Source organism: Strigops habroptila, chromosome Z (assembly GCF_004027225.2).
Source record: "Strigops habroptila isolate Jane chromosome Z, bStrHab1.2.pri, whole genome shotgun sequence".
NCBI lineage: Eukaryota > Metazoa > Chordata > Aves > Psittaciformes > Psittacidae > Strigops > Strigops habroptila.
Genome location: NC_044302.2, coordinates 39020504 through 39045914, shown reverse-complemented (window position 1 = coordinate 39045914; position 25411 = coordinate 39020504). Strand labels below are relative to the sequence as shown.

At 37.9% G+C, this 25411-nt stretch overlaps 1 protein-coding gene across 8 annotated transcripts in view; it reads left to right on the top strand.

Annotated features, from left to right (window-relative positions):
• Positions 1–25411, top strand: part of SNCAIP (synuclein alpha interacting protein) — an 86399-nt gene that overhangs the window by 39798 nt on the left and 21190 nt on the right. For 7 of the 8 annotated variants that reach the window (XR_003989154.1, XM_030470138.1, XM_030470141.1 and 4 more), the window contains exons 3-7: positions 3431–3503; positions 12989–13851; positions 15797–15976; positions 19164–19277; positions 24680–24805. Coding sequence is in view for 7 of the 8 variants with exons in the window: in XM_030470138.1 (XP_030325998.1) it covers positions 3431–3503; positions 12989–13851; positions 15797–15976; positions 19164–19277; positions 24680–24805 (1356 nt within the window). In the remaining variant the exon portion in view is untranslated. The remainder of the gene's footprint in view (positions 1–3430; positions 3504–12988; positions 13852–15796; positions 15977–19163; positions 19278–24679; positions 24806–25411) is intronic. The other variant, XM_030470142.1, reaches the window with a different exon arrangement.

The following is a 25411-nucleotide window of genomic DNA, read 5'->3' as shown; positions in this document are numbered from 1 at the left end:
AATTGAAATGAGACTTAAATGGCTTACAGTAATAACAACACTTTGAAACAAATTAGCTGTAATGAAAGAGGTGCCTGTTGTCTCTATCTAAATGAAAAGAAAGAGCTGTGCATTTAAGAGCAGTCACTGTTGTCTTGATGCAGTGGAGGTGGATTTGTTGAGTTCTCCATAACGGAATGCTAAAAAAGAACTTTTGCTTTTTAATTTACATCTTTAAACTATTTTGTATATACATTAAAACTATGCTACAATTCATGATGCAGTATTTCTTCTTTCTGATACTTCTCAGACACAGGTGAGTCTGCAAATGGCATTTAAGTGGCACAGCACAAAACAGCCTTACTAGAGATTACAGGGGTTTTTGCATGTGTCGTCTTAAAAATTCATTGCATTAAAATTTTAGAACCATGTGAAATTGAAAAGGTTAACATTTGCATTAATTCAAATTCTGTAGTGCAGTTTTACATAATGAACAGATGTTTTGTACAAGGGAGGTTCCATTTTCCCTTGAATTAGTAGTGTCAGTTGAAGAAAATTGGGAGTATCTTGCATTTGCATGGAATACGTATTATTGCTTCTTATCTCTTGCTTGCTGTTGATCCTATTCTTCCATCTTATAAAGTTCTTAAGGGGTTTACTGAAATTCACTATTTCAGGTTGGACATAGATGTGCCTTAAATACAGAAAAAGAGCCCAAACCTTGAACATGCATTATCCTGGGAAGAAGCCAGGGAAGAAACTTTTAGTTTTGTTGCTGAATTTAACCATCAACCACAACACACTTTGATTAAACACCAGAGATTAGAGTAAGCATTGACTAAGGAAGTGACTTGATGTGCTTAGCTCTCACATTGTCACTTACGCCTTTGGGCATGGCCCTTGGATCTGGTTGACTTGGTTATTCTAATGGTGAAATGTAAGAAATGGTATTTAATTTTGTATGTAGAATAATTTAAAATTAATAAATGAAACATGGGAAATAACCTATTTTAAATGCCACTGAATAAGCATTAAGTCTAAAATTCTGTTCCAGGGAAGGGTTGCGATCTCAATCCGTTTGCAATCCCTCTGCGATACCTCCAGTAACCTTGAAATTTTTTGTTGAAAAAAAAAGCTAACAAATATTACTGATTATCACAGCTGGAGATAAATGTATGAGAGAAAGCAGCTCTAGAGGGAAGAGCTGGCAATGGATTGTGCATATGGTTGGGAAAGGTCCACTTTAAAGAGCAATTTTAGTTGCTTCCTGGATCAAAAGCCAGTTCTCCACATTTTGACCACAAAATATAGATGGCAGAAATGTAAATGCATGAAAGTCTTCTTGAGGATAGAGGTGAGTGGGAAGAAATCTGTTAATGAAATCAAACCAATATGTTTAAAATGAGTAATCAAATTTATAACATTTAATAGATTTGTGGTGGTGGGAGGTGGTAACTGGATACATTTTAGTGCAATGTTGAAACAGAAAGGAAATCTGTTCTTCCAGGAAAGAACAGGAAAAAAGACAAAAAGAAAAATGGCTTTCTGTTTTTGAGGTTGCCTGACAAAACACGTAGCAATGGAATACAAAAGGCCTCATTCTAATTGAGTTACAAACTGTATAATAGTTTAAACTGCACCAGCTGGTCTTATGAAGCTACCATATTCCTTGGAGATATGTTTCTTGGATTCTCTTAAGAACCTCACCAGACTAGTTCACCGTTGCCTTCTGAGTCTTTGTGCTGAAATAGCAAGATGTATAGCTTAAAACTCAATCTTTATTAAACAATAACCAGAGTGAAGCACAGCACATGGTGTTTGTGCATGTGTATGTTTAACTTGTATTAATTTGTGTTTAGTAGCATTTTTCCCACTGTCTCTGTTCTCCCGCTCTTTGTCGCTTTAGGATGTCACATCCTGCAGCCACAGCCTAATTAGACTACCTCTTGTTTAATGAAGATTGGAATCAGTGGATAGTTCTGTGGTGTGCTTTCTGTGGTATACTGCTACCCATTTTAATTAAGAAGTTTAGTATTGATCCTGGGAATACTTATGAGAGGTTCTTGTTGTAGGTAAGCTTTCTCAATACACTCCTGAAGCAGACCAACAAGGGAAAAAGTAAGGCATGGGAGATTTTTGGGGCTTAATAAAGTAACTACAATTGATTGAGCAACAGTCTTAAACTTGCGCTGGAGAAGTAAATTACTTCTACAATTGGTCACGCGAGATTGACTTCAGATTGTTTTGGAGTAGATTGCCAATTGTGATTAGAAGCACATCAAACTCAGAGTAACGAACTGTCAGCAAAAAACAGGAAAATGTATGGCCGTTTATTTTTTGTATGGAAAGCTTATGTGGTTTTATACGTAGTTGTTTTGCTTCATTGGTCAATAGCACACCAGCTAAAAATATCTGTTTCTTTGAAAACATATGGTGTTTATATATTCCTTAAAAATTTTCAGTTGCGCTAACCCTATGTGAAGGTTTGTGTTTTAGTTTCCTAAATACTGGTTTTAATAGGGGGGTTTTTAATATGAGCAAAGCCATTGATCTTTCATAGACATAATGATTTTCATCCGTTTAAGTGAAGATTCCTGTAACATTTAAGCATTTAATTGAGGAAGGCTTGCTATTAAGTAACTTAATTTCTGTATGTCAGAAAGTGTAGCTTTCTAACACTGGATCATGTGTCTTACCAAGGGTATTCCACAAGTTTATAAGAAAAAGATGTCTCTTTAGTAAGATACATATGTTGTCCCCATTTTCTTTCCATTTTAATGATGAATTGAGAGAATAATATACTGATTAATATCAGGCATATCCTGTCACATCAAAGTAATAATGCAAATGTGTTTCAATAAAGCTTAGGTTAGAGAAATGAGCCTGTCATCTACTATGTGTATGTACATGGATATCTCTCTGAAATCAGATCTCTACAAATACAAAATATTTTAATACTCTGCAAGCACAAATATTCTGCATTATTTTTATGTATTTATTTGGGAAAGCTTGAATTCTAATTTTTAAGCATGAAGTATCTAACAGTATAATCACCATAATAAATGCCCAGGTGGGCGAAGTGAGACCTTTGATGTTTACTCTGAAGCGCAGATCTATTCTCACCTTCGAGGTATCTTGCATCCCATGGAAAGGATGGAGATAGATATAAAATGTGTTTCTGATTTGAATAATGGTGATCTGCAGGAAGCAGAAATCTGAGGTGGGAAGACACTTCGCTGTAGCTTTGCAAGTCTGTTTGGTATCCCTCAAGGTGGGACACAAAAGCAGATGTCATCTGCTTTTCTTGTGCAGCCTGAGAAGACCATCAGTCTGCTGAAGTACCCATAGGTTGGTAGATATAGGCTGTGCCTACAACATCAGGAACTCTTGAAAGCATTACTTTTTATTTTTTTAAATTTTGCTTTATATACATTTTTTTCCTTTTTTACAGTATTCTGTAACTTCTCTCAAGACCATCCCAGAATTGTGTAGAAGGTGTGATTCACAAAATGAAGACAGATCAGGTATGATGCCCACTTCTGTCCACCCATAGTTTTCTAGGTTGCTTTGTATCGTGTACAACTTGGCAACACTAGCGTCTTGGCAGTGTTCTGTTGTTTTGTTTTCTCTAATATTTGTATAGCTTTCTGGAAAAATGACTTTTTTTTTTTTCTTTTCTTTTTTTTGCTTTTTTTTTTTTCCCCAACAGATGTTAGTTCATTAGAATGAAAAAAAGTTCCAAAAAAGGATTTGGCTGTATACAGATAAACGTAAGGCTTCATCTCAGCAGATCCAAACCACAGTATATGCAACTATTTACTTGAAAACCCGAGAAACCATTGGTGACAAGACGTAATAATGTAGGCGCCAATGAAAAAATGTTGGATACATTTACTACCCATATGGCCATGACCAGTTTGAGGGATGATGTTTTGCCAGAGTCTGAAACTGTATCAAGGATGCTACATGATAGAATCTACTCTAAGGCATACTGTAATAGTTAAGATTAAAGCTGAGTTTTTTTAGTTTAATAGTGTAAACTAAATGAAGAATCATGGCATATATATGAGAACCAGCTGGAGACCTTCTCCCCTCCCCCCTGACAGAAAGTGCGTTTAGTATTGGTTTTCACTCTGTAAATCAGATTAATCCACTTTTGTTTCTCTCTTCGTGATGAAGCAGAAATGAATTGGTGAGAGAAGCATTTTTGTTGAGCTATGAAAAGTTTATTGTGCTTTCTGATGTTTTAATTGAACTTCCATTAATGTTGTTTCATCGAACACTTTTATAACAGAAATGCAGGACCTGGAATTTATGGGATGGTAGAAAGCTTTAAGAACTGCACTATACTTTGGCAACTTTTATTTCTCTGTTTTCTTTCAGAGAGTTGTAATTGCCAAGGTGTGTAACTAAGTCAAAAGTTTATGGGAGCTACTTCTTCTACCAGAGCCATTAAAGGCCGGGTCACCACAGCTGTGTGCCACTGCCCTTGGCAATAGAAGGAAGCAAAGATCTTAACATACCTGTTTGCCATGTTACTGCCCACTTACGGCACAGCAGTGATAGCACATGCAGTATTACCTGCTGCAAGCAGATGCAAGAAAGAAGCAAAAAGGGAGAGGACCCCTGATTCACCCCTCTCAATTTCCCGCCTCATTCTACTTCCGTCTTCCTCCTGTCCTCCACTGTCCTTCCCTCCATATTCATAGAATCATAGAATCATAGAGTAGGGTTGGAAAGGACATTAAGATCATCTAGTTTCAACACCTCTGCCATGGACAGAGACACCACACACTAAACCATGTCACCCGAGACTCCGTCCAACCTGGCCTGGAACACCACCAGCGATGGAGCATTTTTAGGTTTTCCTACCTAAATTCGCATTGTCGCTTCCCTAAATTGGACAACACGGGCCAGTGGTCTGTACTAGTGGGAAGGTCCTGTGGTTCCTTCCTCACCCTTCTGCAAGATGTGCATGGAAGTCATGCAGTCAGTACAATCTCGGTCTTGACTCCTTTGCATTCTTCCTTGGATTTTAGGGAATTCTGACTCAGGAAAATTCTAAGGGACCTTTGGAGCCAAAGTATGTGAGTCAGTACCCCCAGATTACAAGGTAAAAGATGCATGAGATTGGAGAAAAGCTACAGGGCAAATCCTGGTTTACCCACAATAAAGCATGATTAAGGGTAGTTATTTTCTCTACCATTATGCTTCAAAAGAGTTATCTTTTTAGCTAGCATATTAACCACTAAGGTGGACATTGTTCATCTTCAAAGATAAAAAATTAAAGAGTGTAGTTTAAAAATGGATTTATCTAACTAATTTTTCTGAAATGATGTGTTAGCCAGCCTGCCCATTGATTTCCAGCATTGACTAATGTAGAATGATTAATTGAAACAAAAATCAGTCTTTTATGCTTTTGTTATTAAGCATGAAATTGGTTGCTTTCTTTCTGGGCAGATGGTTCAAGACATCTGTGTTCCACAAGCTTCACTGAACCATATAGTTGTTGAAGTATATTCTGTCAGCTATGATGACTTTTGATTGTCATTAAATGTATGTCTCAAATAAGGACAATATCCTATTCTAGACCTTTATTCACAGGTTGATGAAAGGAAGTTCATCTTTAATCTTCAGCAGTTATCCTTCTGCATTCTATTAAGTACCAAAGTAAATGTCATTCACAAAATTACCCAGATTAGTTTCCTTTTTGAGGAAAATAAATAAATCAGTGAATATAAAATTGCACATGCTTTCTGTCTCAAGCTCTTTGTAGTTTTTTAGCTATAAGGAAAATTAAGGCAAAATTTGATTTGGAGGCAGTGTTAAATGGCATTAATATCACTGTTGTGCTTGAAATACCTCACAGATAAATATGTCTGAAACAGTACAGTATTGATTGGATAATTCCTTGGTAGAATACTGAAGAATTTTCTCAGAAAAAACAACAATTAGTATGCAGTGACACTTGTGATACCTTTATATAAGCTCCTTTTCTACCTTGTTTTCACATCCTGCCTCTTCCTGTTTTACACATTTTGTGCCAGAATGACCTCTTCTGATTTTTCGGTAGACTTTATTTACTACTTCCATTTTGCATCCTTAGCTCAGTCTGGACAATGGTACACACAGTTTATTTATTTTTACATTTTCTTTTCCTCTTCTATATTCTCTACTTTAGAAATGACAGCTTTTGTATTTTCTTCCTCAAGCCAAAATAAAAAAAAATTGTTAATTCACTGAGGCTTGTATTAACGTTTGAATCACCTGGAAAATGCATTGTTACTTAAAAGGATGAATTATTATTTACCCTGTTTATCCTATCTTTCTTCTTTAGAGTAGCTTCTAATTCTACTTAAATGGGAATAAACCCTCTCTGTTCTTATCTGTTCAGAGTTCTTCTTTAATTCTCATGCTATAGAGCTTACATAAAAGAACCCTAAAATGTATTTCTGGAAGTTATTAATATATTAAAACTGTAAGACAGTGCCACCTTCAGTTAAAATTGTTAAATATGATTTCAGTGATATTAATAAAACAGTAAATAAATATTCAGAACTGGTTTTGATTATGCATTTATCTGAAAGGGACATCCCTTCCTCCATCCCTTGAAGACCCAGTATTCCTGCCAGTGTTGGGGATAAATTTATGTTAACAGCCGTGATGAATTTTGTAAAAGTTTCCCTAGTATAGGCAACACCTCAGTGTCCACATACAAAGTCAGACTCACAGTGCTCTAAATGGACCTGGAATGAGTACAAGTCTTAATTGATGAGAGCACATAAAAGAGTATGTGCTGAAGTCATATCACAGGGAAGAAGCTCAAACATTTCTTTCACAGGACAGTAACATTCCAAATGTGAAACTTTGTGCCTACTTACTGCAGGCCCCTAAATGATTATATAGTACATGAACAATACAGTGAAATACTGCATTTAAAAAAATATTTAATAGGTATGGGTAGTTGTCAATGAAAATTGTAGGCTTCCTTATGGATCATGAAGGAAAGGGAAGTAAACTCCACAACAAGTGAATTTTTAAAGCAAGGAGGAAGAGTTTTAGGTGAAAGAAACCCATTTGAATGCATTTGGCCGTTGTAGCAACGGAGTCAACCTAACAGAGTTTGTTCTCATTTATATAATCATAGAATCCTAGAATGGTTTGCATTGGAATGGACCTTCAAAGATCATCTAGTCCAACCCTCCTTCCAGGGGCAGGAACGTCTTTCACTAGACCAAGTTGCTCCAAGCCCCATCCAACCTGGCCTTGAATACTGCCAGGGATGGGGCAGCCACAGCTTCTCTGAGGAACATGTTCCATTGTCTCACCATCCTCACTGTAAGGGTACAAGACCTTGCACTTGGCCTTGTTGAACTTCATAAGGTTCACACGGGCCCAGCCCTCAAGCCTACGCAGGGTCCGTCTGGATCCTTTCCCTCAAGCAGACCAACTGCACCACTCAACTTGGTGTCTTCTGCAAATTTGCTTAGGATGCACGCAATCCTGCTGTCAATGTCATTAATAAAGTCATTGAGCAGTACCAGTCCTGACTCAAGAAATGAGGAACACCACTTGTTATTAATCTCCATTTGGACATTGAGCTGTTGACTGCAACTCTTTGGACGTTGCCATCCATCAAACCTATCTCTTCAAATCAGGGGTAAGAATGTTGTGGGAGACTGTGTCAAAGGCCTTACAGAAGCTGAGTTGGATTACATTAGCAGCTCTTCTCCTGTACGCTAATGCAGTTGCTCTAATATAGAAGGCCATTAAGATTAGCCAGGCATGATTTTCCCTTGGTAAAGCCTTTTTGGCTGTCCCTACTCATCTATCTTTCATCCATATGTCTTCATATAGCTTCCAGGAGGATCTATTCCACAATCTTCCCAGGCACAGAGGTAAGGCTGGCTGGTCAGTAGTTCCCAAGGTCCTCCTCTTTACACTTTTTAGACGGTGAACAATTGAAGTCTAAATGATAAAGAAGTTTCTTGTGTTTTCAGCAGAAGAGTACCTCCAGAATTGTATGCTGGGAGTTTCCAAGTACATACTGACAAGGTCTTGAGATAAAGGCTCCCAGATGGTGTCTTCTCTTGTTTCTTTGTCAGTTTTGCACTTTGTTTCCAGTCTTGTTACTACCTGCAGGCAGGCAGTGTTCTTTCGGGGTGGTTATGTCTTAATTTATAGCATAAATTAAGTCAGAAGTCACCTCTGAAGGCCATCTTGACCATCTTCTTGTGGTTAGAGCAGTTCCAGTTACACTTTGTCACTCAAGGACCTATTCTCCAAATAAATGCTGCAGTAAAGAACATTGCAACCAAATTATTTCAGGGTAGTGTTATTAGGGAAGCAACTACAATGCTCCCCACTTCTTTGTCAGCAAGAAATAACTGTGATTCAGCCACAGAGGTTCACAGACTATTGAAAGATCTATTAGGTAGTCTTACCATAGACCCTGGGCTTACAAGAGCTCAAGTAGTGCATTTTTCTCCATTATTCAGTTTTACCGAAGCTTGTGACTGCACAAGTATGGAAAAAAAGGTTTGAAATGCAGAGAATTTAGAGATAGCACAGCCTGGATAAAGGTCAGGTCATTAGGTGGAAGTGTTAATGTCATTGATGACTGATAAATGTTTGGATAAAAGGAAGTCATATGTTTTTTTCTCCTGGACAGTGTTTCAGTGGAGTTTACTATAAGATACTGCTCTCCATCCTGAAAAGGAACAGAGATAGCAAGCTAAAAAGGCTCAAGGGTTTCATTGAGGGATGTAGCATAGTAATAGGGATCACTGTTTGCCCCCTATGGAAGAATAGGAGTGGATAGATGCTCTTTTTCATTCCCGTTAAACTGGTGTGTAGGTGTGAAGTGACCTAGTAGCGCAACATGGACTTATTCCCCAACTGATCTGCAAATGGCTCAGATCTTTACATCCAGTTTCCTGCTTGTCAGTACCACTGCCTGTTGTATGTCCCAGCTGTTCAACGGCAGCATTCGTCATTACAGAACACTGGCCAAGGCATAAACCTAAATGAGTCCATGGTGATGGCGACAGAAACACACTGTTAGGAGTTTGACCATTTCCACAGGCAGTCGTGCTCTTTGAATGTGAGCCATTCTGGGTTCATGAAGATCTGGCATAGCAACATCTACAAATACTGCTCTGCAGTATGTTCAGTTCATTTTGTAATGACAGTGACATGTGATGTGCACCCTTTTGCCACCTCCTATTTGTGTCACCAGTGCTGTAAACTTCATGAAACCGTCATAATTTAAGGAATGTTCCTGTACCCATACGCCAGGGAGACAGGCTCTTGCACACACCAGCAATGAATTTCAGTGGTAGTTTCCTTATAAAGCTAAAGTAAAAGCTGAGTTCTTTGTTATTTTCATTATACTCGGGACAATTTAAAGGTATTCTGATGTTTGGCATTAGATTTTAAGTATCACAGAAACTGCCTGTCACAAGGGTAAAGTTTCGTCTGGGCATGAGGTATTCCTGGTGGTTATACAAAACTCATATAGTTACCCTATAATTCTACAGATGCTTATGTACCAGACATAATTCCCCCTCTCGCCTCCCCCTGCCCTAGATACAGAGATGATGTTGAAAAATGCTCTGAAGTCAACAGATGATTCCAATTTGAAACATGTTATAAGGATTTTTTTTAGAAAGTTCAAGGTAAATATTGATTTCTAAGATAAAATCTGATGAAGTGATTAAATTGCAAGAGAAGTTGCTCCCTAATTGTGCCCTTTTTTTATTATTAACCCCCAGTAATTTTAGGACACCTACAAATACATAAATAAATAAATAAATAAACAAATTCAAAAACTAAAAACAATCGTTCAGGCCTCTTTATTCACATTTTGCGTTTTCTCGTCCTCACGAAGAGCATAGAGCACAATATATGGTGAAGAACAACCTTTTCAAATTTGATGTGTACAGGTTTTCATCAGATACTATTTTCTTTCGTGCAAAGGAAATGTTTTAGCACATCAGGTCTATCAGGCAGCACAACCCTTCTTTACTGATATGAATGAAGTCTCTCAAGTTTTTATGTTCCTCTCTCATTTTACTTCAATGGGACTGTCCAAATCTGCATATTAATGAATAAAAGTTAAAGAAATAATTTTGACACCATAGTTGGAAAAAGAATTGTCATCATCTTTTACATTTGAGATACTGGTGCACAGAAAAGATGTGGCTTATCCAAGATTATACCAGAATTATTTGTCAGATTCTAGAATCAGGCTAGCTGCTCTACATTCTAGTTCCCTTCCTTAAACTCAGGCCATCCTTTACTGTTGTTTAGAACAGAATCAAACAGTATTTTTTTGACCCAGGCTTTCAATGACCTCTGCCCGAGTTCGTAAGTTTGGAGAGATGAGCAAGAAGTTTTTTCCCTGGAGCAGTTCTTGAAGACTCCTCACATAACTCCTGCTGTGCTGGTGCTTTGGAGGACATAGGCAGCACTTGCTTTCGCTTCTTCAGGGAACAAGCATCTGAAAAGAGAGTAGCAGAGATTCAAGCCGTGCCTTGATCCTCTCTGGCCTATGGTTTCAGTGCTCTGTAGCATGCTGTATATGCATATGCATATGTATATATGTATATATGTATATATGTATGCGTATGTATAGGCAGCATATGTAACCATGCTGTTATTGCTTAAGCACTGATGCAGCCTGTACAGCAACCAAGTAGAAAATGGCACAAAGAAGGATTGTGTCTACCAGTCAGACTTATTTTCTTCCCTGCTGCTATGTGGTTAAATGCCATATTCTAATCATTTATTAGATGCAAGTAAATTCATCATCCCAGTTAAGTGAAGACTATGTCTCTAAATCCATAAAAATATTGCTAACCGTTCTCTGTATTCCGTTTTCGTTTCTGGATAAACAGTGTTTGTAAAGGGACGTTGGGAAGAAAAACAGTGAGAAAAGCGGAAGTACCTTACTGTGCTCTAACTGTAATGAAAGGAAAGAGAAATACATGACTTCACAATGATCCAAGACAGATTTGTAACAAAGGCCATTGCTTCTTTGCAGTGTCCAATTTTATAATTTTGTCATCATTGGTTTATGTAAATACGTGTTGTTAAGGTTAGAAAGTGGAGAAAGCCAAGCAACAAAATAAATGTAAGCCTAAATAAAGTGACGACAAACAAAATGTTGATGCTTTTTCCTCTGTCTAGACCCCTGTGTTGAAAGCAGTGTTTTCATAAAACTCAGACAGAATTCATTTCCATACTGAGCGCTTAATAGTTCCTGTCAGAACAAAACAGCTGGGAAACATATGGTATCCATTTCCCTGTATCACTTGGAAAAAATTTCACATGTAAATAAAACCAACATAAAAGTGTAGGCCTTTGAACCTAGAATCTTATACAATACATAAATAAGTCAGTACAGTGTGTTCTTTGTATTGGCCCACTAAGTTACATGCCTTTTGATTATTATTATTTTTATTTCTTCTTTGGAAATGTATTCTTAAGCACTTCCAAAAGCATTAAGGTAATTTTCAGACATCCGTAACTGCTAAGCGATACTAATCCTTCACTTCAAACATTAATGTTGCACTGAAAGTGTATATATCTGTTTCCTTAGGAAGGTGTTCATGGCAAATTGTGTGTTTTGACCACAAATTAGATCCCACTGCTATGCAGTTAGCATGTGTAATAAATCTGCTTTTTTTAAACAGTATTCTTGCCTTTCAGAATGCATTAACTCTTGAAAGGGGCATAGAAACTGCCTAAAGGCTTTAGTGGTTTTAGTGCTGTCCCTCAACCAAAAATAACAAAATAAGGAGAGCTCTGGCACAGAGTTCTGGGACTGTGTGAAAGAGTGCAACTTCTGTAGGGTTAAGTTCAAGTTCAGTAGGATTAAGAGTTCAGGTATCTTGAGCTTGCTTTCTTATCTGCAAGTCAGATTCACTGGTCAAACTCCAGATCCTGCAGTGCACTGAAATAATGGTCTGGAATGTCCAGAGCAATGGTATGTGTGTGAGGAGTGTGTGTGTGTGTACAGGTTATATATATAAAAGATGAAAATCTTGTTAGAGAAGCCCAACACAGAGAGAAGTGGAAAAGGAAGCATCATGCCTGAATAAGTAGGGTTAATTTTCAGACCAAAGAATTACAGAATCGTTTAGATTGGCAGGAACTGCTTGAGATCATGTAGTTCAAAAGCCCTCCTTAAGCAGAGTCAGCTGGAGCAGGTTAAGCTCAGGACGGTCCAGTTGGATTTTGAGGATCTCTGCAGATGGAAACTCTGCAATGTCTCTGTGTAACCTGTGCTAGTGTTTGACCAGCCTCACAGTAAAAAAGCATTTTCTTGCATTCAAGATGAATTTTCATGTGTTTCACATTAAGCCCAGTGTCTCTTGTCCTGTCAGTGGGCATTGTGAAGAAAAGACTCACTCCCCCTTCTTCACTGCTTCCCATCATGTAATTATACACAAAGATAAGATTCCTTCTGACCATTCTCCAGGCTGAACAGCCCCAGCTGTCAGTCACTGTTCATATGAATTTCCAGTTCTTGTATGAAAAATAGATCTCCCAGAGATAACAGCCTTATAAATCAAATCATTGTTACTTTTGTTAAAACAAATGCACTAAGAAGTTTCGACTAACCCTTTTCTTGACCTCCCAGAAAATCCTACTCGTATGATGTATCTCTGTGCGAGAAAAAAAAGCAGAGTGCAAACCAGCATAGTTGGACAGGACCACTGTAAACTCCACTAGGCTCTTATTGATGTCCATTACATGATTAGAACTACTTTATTTGTAATTGGTTACAATCTATGTCCTGTTTGAAGAAAGTTTCTTCCTGGGAGTCTCAAATTCTTCAGTTGTTTTGATAGAGATGCTGTTAAAGCTGCTTAGATATGAATGTGGCATGTCATAATTTAATTCTTGTTTCTAGTATTTGGTCAGGTATATCTTTAAAGCATGCTGTATCATGTCACATGTCTGGTAGTAATCACTTCTAAACCACATTCTTCCATTTTTCTAGTTTCCAGCAGCAGCTGGAACTGTGGAGTCTCAGCTCTTATCGGCAATGCACAGAAACCAACAGGAATTGCAGATGTGTGCAATAAATTCAGACCAGTGAAGAGGGTTTCCCCATTAAAGCATCAGCCAGAAAGCTCTGAGAACAATGAAAGTGATGACCAGAAGAACCAGAAGGGAGAATATCAGAAAGGCAATGACTCTCAATCTGCACCTCCAAGTGATGACCAGAGTCCAGGAGAAGGAGAGAGCCTTAAAAGCAAAAACATTGAGCCCGCTGTTCTGCTTGGGGAGCTGGAGCACTATGACCTGGATATGGATGAAATTTTGGATGTGCCTTATATTAAATCAAGCCAGCAACTTGTTCCTTTTACAAAGGTAGCTTCTGAGAAAAAACTTTTGGGTGTGTGTTCAACAGTGAATGGTCTTAGCAGCAAGACCTGCTCTGCAGCGAACACAGAGAGCTCGCCTGCCAGCAGCACACAGTTCTGTGTGCTGTCTCCAGTGAAAGGCTCTCAGCTGAGAAAAACCCAGCCCATTGTCCTTGATCAGCACAAGCATTTAACAGAAGAATTAGAGCTTTCCCAGCCTGTAGTGAAGTGTAGCTCAGTCCATGAATCTGAAGCCCGGGGTAAGGGCTTCCTCAGCAGGACATTTGTTAATCCTCATGCTCACAAAACTGAGAAGACTGTGCCAAACTGCCACCTGAGAACTTTCCATCTGCAGACAGCAGTGGCAGAAAACAAGCAGCTAGAGGAACTGAGTATGAACTGGAGCAGTGTAGGGGGCCCAGAAGAGAGGAGCGAAGAGGTGAAAAAAATTAAGAGCATCTTAAACATTGTAAAGGAAGGCCAAATATCTTTACTGGTAAGGATCATCTTTTTCATAAGAAGAATAAGGGCGATGTGGTTTATTAAGCCAGCAAAGCTGATGAAGCGCATATTTTGAAATGCTGTCTTTTTTATCTTGTGTGCTTCTTAGTAATTGAGCATATGGGCTTCCAAATGGAAAGTTTTAGTCTTTGAACCAAATATGTAGCAAAACAAAGATACTAGTTTTATGTAAAGACTGCCAATATTGCTAGTGTATGCAGTACACTGAAATCATATAGAAGGCATGCATTTTAGCTATTGAATCACTTAAATATTGAATTTAAATCTTAATTGTGTTTTGCCTTTAACAACATTTGTGAGTCGCTTTGTACAATTATTGCTGGTTTACCTCAGTTATGTAGAGCCTGATGATGGGAACAGAGGGGCTTCTGTTGTATTCTGATTATTATTCAGGAGTGTTTATGCTGTCTTGTTGCCACGACATTCACAGGCAGGAGCTTTCTCTAAAGCCTCATTGGCCTCTGACCCATATTAAGTTTTTTAGTAAATTCTAGCACTGTGATCAGGCGCTATCAGTGATGGTTTCCAAAGTAACTAGATGTAAGCGAACACAATGATTCAGAGCATGTGATTTCCACTCAGGACAGCTGGTGGAGGCACAGTGTATGTATAAGCACTGTTTTTGTTGGATTTTTGTTTAGCTTCTCTGTTTACCAGTCTAGCTCAAGCACAAAGGCACGCTATTAACATTGCAGCAAGAACAAAGGCAGATATTCGAAGGCTAGACTAAGGCACAAGAGAATATTAGACTGCTCAGTAAGAAACAAAAGCAAATTAAATTACCAAAATAGGAATGGGGAGAGGAAAAGGACGTCATCATAGGTAGATAGATGGTAAGGAAATGCATATTTTTCCCAAACTGTTCAAAACTTTTGAGAGGAATAGACTTACTGAGCTATACTCTGGCAAGTCTGCACAACTTACTGCTACTTCTTAACTCCATCTTTTGTCTTTCGTTTTCTTTTTGGAGTGTCTCAGTCCAATTGTTTTGTCTAAAAATTAGATTTGAGCAGAAATAATGTATTAGCTCATGGTTGTGTAGTACTTCTTGTAAATATTCCAACAAGTTTTTTTCATGGAAACAAGGTACCACATTTGTACCACATGTGTTCCATCATGTGTTTTAACTTCATTATAGATGGTGCTTCATGCAAGCTGCCACATTTGTGATAAGCAAAATTAATCGGGAATTTTTTTTTAAGAGTCATAGATGTTTTCTGCTCAATTACTCATCAATATCTTTCTGAGTCAAGCGGATGGAGTCAGACTCTTTGCAGTGGTGCCAGATGATAGGACAAAAGGCAAGGGGTATAAACTAAAACACAGGAAGTTCCATCTGAATACAAGGAAGGACTTCATTACTGAGCATTGGAATAGGTTGCCCAGAGAGGTTGTGGAGTCTCATTCATGGAGATATTCCGGAGCCATCTGGACATAAACCTGAGCAACATGCTCTAGGTGACGCTGCTTGAGCAGGTGCCAAGATGACTCCGAGTGATCTCTTCAAACCTCAAGCATTCTGTAGTTCAGCAATATAATGGGGGAGGGGGGAGAAAGAAAAAGAAACCAAACACAAAATAGAGAGAAATTATGAAAATGTAGGTATTTTTGCAGCTACTTTATTAATCAAACTAGTACAAAGACTTAAAGCTACTCAAGATCTTGCACTGTTGCATGACAATTGCATGAAAAAGAGAAACTACAAGTGAATCAAGCCAGTGCAGATCCCATCTCTATCCTTTTGCTAATAGTAGCCAGGTTGTGTACAGGGAGGTGAAAAGCTCCTGGTTTTGAGTTATAAAAGAACATTCCTATGAGGAAACATCTTTGTATTTGGCTTGTGTCTTGGGATGTAAGGCTTAATATTCTGTGTATCTTTTTATCCTTAGTTGTAACTAACATAATGCTTTTTTTAACAGCCACATTTAGCGGCAGATAATCTGGATAAGATCCATGATGAGTATGACAACAATCTGTTGCATGTAGCAGCATCAAAGGGACATGCAGAATGCCTGCAGCATCTCACTTCTTTGATGGGTGAAGACTGTTTGAATGAACGAAACATTGAGCAGCTAACTCCAGCTGGATTAGCAATAAAGGTAAGCTAGTCTTTGTCTCCACTGTATAATCATGGAATCATAGAATCATAGAAGACTTAGGGTTGGAAAGGACCTTAAGATCATCTAATTCCAACCCTCCTGCCATGGGCAGGGACACTTCACACTAGACCAGATTGCTCCAAGCCCTGTCCAACCAGGCCTTGAACACTGCCAGGGATGGAGCATTTACCACTTCTTTGGGCAACCTGTTCCAGTGCCTCACCACTCTCATGGTAAATAACTTCTTCCTTAAATCTAACCTGAACTTCCACTGTTGAAGTTTAAACCCGCTATCCCTTGTCCTATCGCTACAGTCCCTGATGAAGAGTCCCGCTCCAGCATCCTCGTAGGCCCCCTTCAGATACTGGAAGGCTGCTATGAGGTCTCCACGCAGCTTCTCATCTTCAGGCTGAACAGCCCCAACTTTCTCAGCCTGGGGTCTCACAAGAGCAGAGTAGAGAGACAGGATCACCTCCTTCAACCTGCTGGTCACACTTCTTTTGATGCCCAGTATACAGCTGGTTTCTGGGCTGCGAGCGCACACTGAAGCCGGCTCATGTTCGGTTTCTCATCAATACCCCCAAGTCCTTCTCCACAGGGCTGATCTGAATCACTTCTCTGCCCAACCTCTAGATGTGCCTGGGATTGCCCCAACCCAGGTGTAGGATCTTGCACTTATTATGTAGGAAAATGTGAAAATTACTGTTGTTGCTGCACTAAATTAAAACAGTGGTGCACAGGAAGGCTGATAGTTAAACGTACTGAATCTGGTTCTTTAGTAGGTGACATTGAATAGTTGAATGCCATTCCTTTTATCCACTAAATACCTTAAGAAGAAAAAAGGAAAGGGGTGAAATACAATACAAGAGTTTCATATTCTTCTGGGGTTTTATTGTTATTTACTTCCTGGGAAAACTTTAGAAATGGATAGAGGACTGGTGGATTCCACATTTGCAGGTCTGCATCTTTGAGACGTCTTTTCAATCACCTACGGCCCTGATCAAGGTTTCAGGATTGAGGTTTTTTTTTTCCTGAGACAAGCCGTATGAGTATAAACCTAAACTATAGCTAGTTGTACTAACGAAATGCTATTAGAAAGGTAAGGTATTTAGCTTCAATATCTTGGCCCATGTCCAAACTAAACAGTTACAGTCTGCCAATTTAAAGTCTTACAATTTTAGTTGGAAACTATTTTCTTTCTTGGGTTTTTTTTTTTTCAACCTTCATATATATTGTGTTTATAATCCAATAAAATCTCTTGTCTTTTTCTCCAGAAAGGTTGGCTTTTTTAATGATTGATTCCTTTAGTTTTTATAATACTTGAGCGTGCTTTGACATTCACAGAAATGTGTGTAAATGTAATGGAGTTTTTCACGAAAGTGAGAGTGCTCAGGCCCAAGTGTTTCTAATGACCTGCATGGCTGGACTTGACCTGCATCATTGCAAAATTTCGTGAGAGCCTTGAAGTAATTTGGCATAACTAAACTTTGTAGTCCTTGAGTCTTACTTCCAGAGTGGTTTTGCGCACTGATAGAATGGACTTTATTCTTCTTGCTTGTACATTATACCATTCTAAGTTCTAGAATGTTACACCATGTGGGGCATGCACCTGTATTCTACAAGAAAACTTGTATGCGGAACAGAAATTTCCATGCAAGAGAATTTAAACAAGTCAGTGATGATGCATAACATTTCCTAATAAAGAATTAATTAATTAAAACTAATTATTTTGATAAAAGATCTCTTTCTGTCCCTTAGCTGTGAGCTAGAGAGTGAAAATGGAGTGCTGTTATGTCGCACTGTCATGTTAATAACTTATTTCAACTATCTGTGGAGAAATCTGTTCCACGTAAGCAAAATTGTCTTATTTAGCAAGTAATTTATTAATTCTTTACCTTAATTTTAAAAAATACAAAAATATTTTACTCAGTTGTGATACAAAGGAAAACAAAAGAAAAAATTATTAGTTAGTCATGTTTGCTAATATCTGAACCCAAACATAATAAGGGGGATTTTTGTACTAAAAAAAAAAACCCAAGCAGTTTCATTGTTTCGCTTCATTATTGAAATTGAGAGAAAAAGAGGAAAGTAAGTAAAGTATAATGGCGTGCATTTTTGTGTTTATACACATACATCACATATGGAAGGAATAAGATAAATATTAGTTTAATTTTATTCCAGTTTTTCTTTCTCTCATGTAATTTTAAATGGGTTAATATTTATTACATTCTTCTCCTTGTTTTTATAAAAATAAAAGTGAAACTTTAAATGGATATTTCTTTCCTTCTCATGATAGCTTTTTTCATTTTATGTACACAAACAGCTTTTTATATTTATGTATGTTGACCTCTCTGAGGTTTTGACTGAGCAATTGAAATACTTGTTTCAGCTATAAAGAATATAATAGGCTTTATGAACATGAGAGCTGAAAAATGAAGTAAGCGCAGGCTGGAATGTGGCTCTTGCAAAACTGCATTTAGCAAGGTACCATCACTGAAAAGAAGCTGCAGCAAGAAAAGCTGCTAAAAACTCTTGCCTTTACACTGGGCTACAAGCATGTTCTGAAGAAAATGTTCATCTCTTTCCAAAGTATCTACGTCTCACTTCACAGTAGCTTGCAAACTACTGGGAGTGTGCATAGCAGCCTGGGAGTCTTGAGACTAGGCTGTAAATGTGTTCAAGGCAAGAACCATCTCCTTTTTTCGTTTATACAGTATCTATTACAGATAGGTCGTAATCCATGAGGATTAGGTGTTCAGATACTACATACATAAGAATAATTTAGGAAGCATGGATTTCATTAGTGATTAGTGCATATTTGAGTTGGTAGGGAGACTGTTCAGTCTGCTCCAGCAAATTATCTTATTTAGTCATTGAGCCTTGCTGTACAAGTGATGGAAACAGAACAATGTTTTTTCTCTGAACAGTCTGAAAGTCAGGACCAGGTTGTGTATGTAATACTATTTGACTGCCACTTTCATGCTGCCGCTTTCACTGTAATCAATAGCCAAACCTTAACTGATACAGGACAACAAGATAAACAAGTGCATTACATGAGAGCAGATAACACATTTTCAAACAAACTGGAATTCCATAATATTTTAATAATTCTACTAAACTTTTCCTGGTTTAGTAGATGTGTTTAGAACAGAAACAGCTGGAATTTCTTTTTTTTGTATTTGTTTAGAATGGCCAGCTGGAGTGTGTTCGATGGATGGTGAGTGAAACAGAAGCTATTGCAGAACTAAGTTGCTCAAAAGACCACCCAAGCCTTATTCATTATGCGGGTTGCTATGGCCAGGTATGACTTTAATTTACTTTTTTAAATAGATTATTTAGATGCTCATAGAACAATTTCAATGTAAAGCATGTTTATCATTTTATGGCTTTTAATTACTGGTGTTCTTAGTTCAAATATAGCAAAATCTTTTCGCACTTAATCTGTGTATTTTTTACAGTATTTTCCCTCTTAAATTTGGGGGAGGGAGGGGGTGGGGGGTGTGTGGAGGATGTGTTCTTTGTTTGTTTGTTTGTTTGTTTGTTTGTTTAAGCTTTAAGTAATGGCTAGGAGAAGATTAGCTGCCATATTAGGCCAACCTATCAGTCTCAAGAACATCTAGGGAGATGAGCTGTCATGATCCCTAGAGTACTCCTAGGACACATCAGAAAATCATCAAACATTTGGGGATAGTTCACATTTTCTTTCCAGGAGAGATTAATCTCAAAAAAATTTGGCAAATTGTGGCAATTCAGGAATTCAGTATATTGGCAGTGAAGTGTGGTGAAACTTGAACATCATCTGCCTACTTCTAGCCAGTTTTATTGAGAATTACATATAAAAATATGTTGTAAATCAATCCTGTTCCACACCTCACTTATCTATAAATCTAATGATGAGAAACCACAAGAAATACAGCATTTCAGCACTTTTCTAATGTCTAGGGAAACATATACCACTTAATTGCACCACATTCTCATCCCACAAAGTCTGTTTTTCCTAAGTAGACCTTGCAATAACCCCTGTTCAACAGACTTTCTCCAGGATCTTCTATATAAGGAATAGTGATCGGTTATTTTTCTCTAATCTCTTTGGCAGATGGGCCAGTTTATCACTCAGTTTCTTCAACAGAGATTAAGAATAAACAGAGAAAACCCACTATTTTTGTGGTAATGCTTTTTTTCTCTTTACTTGTTAAGAGAGAACAAGCAAAATGTAACCACTAAGAAAATGATCTTTTCCTTGCCTGTACAAGTGTGGTTGTCTCATTCAGTGCCATAGTATTATGGTGGCATATTTCTGCTGTTAACTGATCCTGTCCAGGCATGAATTTACTGGAGGGGGAAGGAAAGAGACGGCAGGTTTGGAAGGCTGAGCTGGAAGTCTACCCTTTGTCTTCCTGTTTCATTAGGCATACAGGCACACTTGATTTCATGCTATGCAAAGACCTCCTTCACCTTTTTTCCATTCACCTACTATGCAGATGTTACCAGTGCAAGTTCGGACCCTGCTGAATATACTGATTGATTGTGTCCTGCTTTCCAGAGCAAGTTTGGCCTGTAAACCTAGCACTGAATTTAGGGAGGCTTGGAGCCAGATCAGGATTGGATTCAAGAAAGGCGTGTTTGCTACTGGGAAGAAAAAGTCTAGAAAAGAAAGTTTCATGTGAACTTACATTCATATCTTCAATTGATTAGCCTAATTTTGTCTTCATCTCTGAAAATATTTATACAAACTAAATCCAGTGAGCTTTGGGGTTTTTTTTCAGTCAGCTATGCTGTCTACTGCCAGGAACAGATCTGGGACCCTTTATATAGATTCTTTTCAGAGAAGGATGGAAGATCTACCAGTTAAGAAACACCAGCCACCCATGAAATTTAAAAAGGTGATATATAAATTTCTGCCAATTTTTCTTAGTTAGCTGAATGCCAAAGAAAGTTCACATGTAATGGCAATTATCTTTTTTTTAATATGTATATAATTCATAAACATCTTGCAAACATGAGGGAATGTTGAGGCTGAATGTTTGCCAGACTGTCTTACCCAACTGTGTTAAGACCAACAAAAAAATCTTTGAGAAATTCAAATATGTAGCTGGCGCTTTCCTTAAAGTTTTAATTGATTTTACCATTACTTACATGAGAGATAATCCATGTAAACACTAGTCTTGTCAGAATTACAAGAGTAATATTTTTACAAGGAAGACGTGTTATTGAATCATTTTCTAAAAGAGTCAGTCCATCCATTGTTTCCCCAGGCATTACACATGCCCACCATATTTTTCTTCAATAAATATCATTTAGAATGGGCAGCAAAAGGGAGCTTGTAGCAAAGCTCCTAAGTTAAAGGTAATCAAACCACAGTCATGGCCTGACTCCAAAGACATCTCAAAAATATTACATTTTCCAATGAGAGAGGAACTGCATAAGTTCATGTGGTGGAAGATAGGAAGACCTTAAAGTCAACCTGCAGCCTGGTTAGCTACTCCTCCTAGCAAGGGCTTCTTTAAGCATAAGATGATGCAAGAAGCAACCATGGTTGTTGGCAGTCCTCTCCATGTCAGGCATAAGTCATGGGTACGTGGTAAACTGTGTACCAGCTATGCCTGGGACAGTCACCATGTGACAGGAAGAAATGATGGTGCAGTCCTAGATGCACACAGTAGTCGTTCCTGCGTAAGAGTTTCACAGGGCAGTAATTTCTTTCCAACATGGATACTGTGGTAGCATGGACTACCACAGAAAATAAGCAGAATGTGGGGAATGCCATTTGTTTGTTGCCTCCAAGCTCCAGACAGTCTAAGGGGACTTCAGGGAGGCAGGGCTACAGCATGTCTGAGAACCTAGAAAGGGTTCCAGGCACCACTTGACAATGGTGTAGTGTGGGTAGCACAATGGGCAGGACGATGTGACATTCAGGTATGTGAATATCTAACACCACACCTATTTTTCACCTTCAGGATGTTTGACTTCCTGTCTAATGTCATTTTTGCAAGAATAATGTGTTGTTTTCACTCACTTTGCTACGGTGAAGGGGTGCTGGGAAGGGCATCTTATTTAATTAATATTGACTGATGGGGTTAAGATTAGAGTTGGTCCTCTTCACTGTGCTAATCCTTCCCTTTGTAGTCTATTTTATGATTTAAATGGTCTTTGTTAGCTGTTGTTTCTGCTCCAAAAGCCAGCCAAAGGCTTTGGTGGAGCCAAAGTCTGCAGTCTGTCACAAAGTAGAAATTACGCATTGTGACATTTTCCCAGCATCTTATTTTCAGGAGGTTTGAATTATTGTAGGTTTAGAATATGCCAGAGAGGTATTAACCACTGCTACAACATAAAGCCATCGTAGGTCTTAAAAGTATCAAATAGGCTAAAGAATTTGTCGGTATTTATCAGTTCCTGTTACATAAAAAATATGTGATTATTTTCCATTATCTTAATCTCATGAATTTTATTATTATCTTCATTTTGTCTGAGTAAATTGAGTTGATTACTATAACCTTTTCCTAAGAACACTTTTGTCCCAAATACATAATGTGAGTGTTACTAAAGCGATACATATTTTCATATATAATTTTTTATTTTCCCTAGATGTAAATGAAGAAAATAGTTGGGTTTCAGTTTTTGTTTTGTTCTGGATTGTTTTGTTTTGTTTTTGTCAAGAGTACATTTCTTAAAAAACATAGTCATTTAAGCGTAACACGAACCGTTTGAGTAGGCCTCCAACTTTGTGCCTGTGATCAGCTGATGCATAGACAGTCCTAAGTACAGATGATTGCATTTAGCCTTCTAGGAACTTGATTTCTGTGTTGATAAGATAAATGATTAGAAAGCATCATTTGCTCCATGCTGATTGTGATCATAAAATTACAGAACATGCTTAACATTCTGGTTCCTATTATGTTTCAAATAAATACATGATTTCAAAGCTGTAGTTGTCTTCCAATTCTACAGAGGAGTTTTGCTAAAATATTTATCTTTTAATTATTAAAACATAAGAGCAATTCATAGGAGTAGTGTAATCCTTCTTCACTGCTGGCCAACACCGCAGGCATCTGGAGAAATTGCTCAAAAGAATTTTAAAAGGGATATGTGATCTGAAGTCATCTCTCCATGCTGGCTGTCAGCTATATTGGGCAGTCAGCCAAGGAGAAGTAAAAATACCTACCCCTTCACCCTGTAGTAAAAACAAAACTGCTGTTAAAGTGGAAATATGAAGAAGATAAGTTCCAGTCAGACTACCCTCTGAAGCAGTAAGCAGAGATCCTGGTGCTTGAATAGGCAGAATCATTTGGAGGAGACCTAAAAGAGTCTGAGGATCCATCTCCTTTTCCTTGACATTGAAATTTCTGTGGTACTTTTATACAAAAAAAAAAGAGGATTATGCCTAAGGTTACTAGTTAGAATTTCCTTTCCTGATTTTTATTCTTTCTCTTTCCTACCTGATTACTGCTCAGAGTCCTAGACATGTTTTCATTACTGTTTCATTTAGGTACATTTCATCCTTACAGGCCCATGTATCTGACTGTGAGTGATTATGTACTTAGTATCGCTGAAGCTACTGAGGTACTGCAGGTTCAGTCTGTGCGTTGGTGTTTGCCTCACCAAGACTACAATCTACAAAACCATTTTGAGCTAGAGCTCCTAGCCAGTGTAACACATGATCCATATCAATGGAAGATAAGAAAAAATATTTTTAAATAAAGTTTTAAGCTAGAAAGTAATTTATTCTTTTCAGCTATTCAGATGCAAAAACTGTAACTACAGCTGTAGTCAGCTATCCTTTAATAGACCTCACTTTTTTATGTAATATGTAGATTAATTCTAGATTTTCATTATATATCACATTCAGCAGGGCACAATGAAATTTCATCTGGAGAGGCATGAAAGGTTCCTAGAAAGAAGAAGATTTTCCAAATAAACCTTCTGGGTAAAGTAAGAAATAGAATAAGCTTAGTGCACATCATATAAACTCTCCATTGTTAGAAAAGAATACCCGTATAAATGTGTATTACACTGACATGCATGTACAAAAAGCAATGTCGAAAAGAATTAAGTTGGCACCTCAGCTTTGGCTTCCAGACTTCTGCTTCCAAGTTTGCAGTTCATGTTTTCCCATCCTTCCCAATATGCAGTCACCTGCAAATAGTCAATTAGTCAATAGACTGAGAACTCAAGGTAGAGGGATTTCCTGGATTTAGTTGTATTGCTTCTCCTCTTGCGCAACAGCCCAGAGCTGGGGCATGGTGATGGATTTGAAGAATCTTAACTGCTCGAGTCTGTGATCTGCACATACTCCCACTTTAATTTTCCAAAGAGGCTTGTGAAGTTTCACCAACTTTCACATGTTAATTTTCAGATTGACATACAGGCTTTTCTTCCCCAGGTCTCCCCTGCAACATACAGGCATGCATGCTTTTTAGTGAATAATTTTTCAGAATGTGTTACAGTACTCATATTTTTCCTAGTATGTCTTTTTATAAAACAAAGTACTTCAGCTTATTTCCAAGGAAAGGGAAGGAGAGAACAAACAAACAAACAAACAAACGAGGCAGACCCATGATACACTAAGTCCTACAAAATTAAGAGAGACTGAAAACAAGGAATTAATGGACAGTATTAGTAACAGAAGACAGTAGCCTTAATCTAGCACATACAGGTTTTCATTATTTTTTTTCTTTTGTGACATCTCCTTCACCCTCCCCCTAGGAGAAAATCCTTCTGTGGCTTCTTCAGTTCATGCAAGAACAGGGGATTTCACTGGATGAAGTTGACCAGGATGGAAATACTGCTGTTCACATAGCTGCTCAACATGGCTATCTAGGATGCATACAGGTAGAGTGATAGCTGTACCAGAAACCTCTTTACATCAAACAACTGTTAAAATGATTATAAGAGATCTTACAAGAGGGAATAATTACTGATACATTAAAATATACTAGAATGAAAAATTTTAAACCAGTATGACTCAGACTGAAATACTGAAAAGATCTTGATTTAGTTTCTATTGTCAATTATGCTATTGTTAGCCTAAAGTAACTGTTGCATTGCAAGAAGAAAGCATGCTTATATTGTTTATACATGAGCAGCTAATGTGTATGTTTTTATGTTACAAAAGGGCAGCCAGAGTAGATACGTGTACTCTTCTGATATTTTCCTTCCATTTCTTTTTTCAATAGTTGTAGCTCTCCCGCTTAGGGGAAGTCTAACAGATAAGTTTATCTATGTTGAAGGATTTCCACCCTGAGTAAACCATTCTTTCCAGACTTAGAATTTCTGAATGTGTCTATACTGAACAATGCAATGTAACGGCGATTTCTATTTCTCAATGAATTGGCCTGGCCACTGAAAGCGATATAGTTGTGTTTTATAGAGCTGCTGAAAAGGGTAGTTTGTCCTGCTAAGAAGGCTCATGCAGCTACAGTACTTTTGGGAACCAGA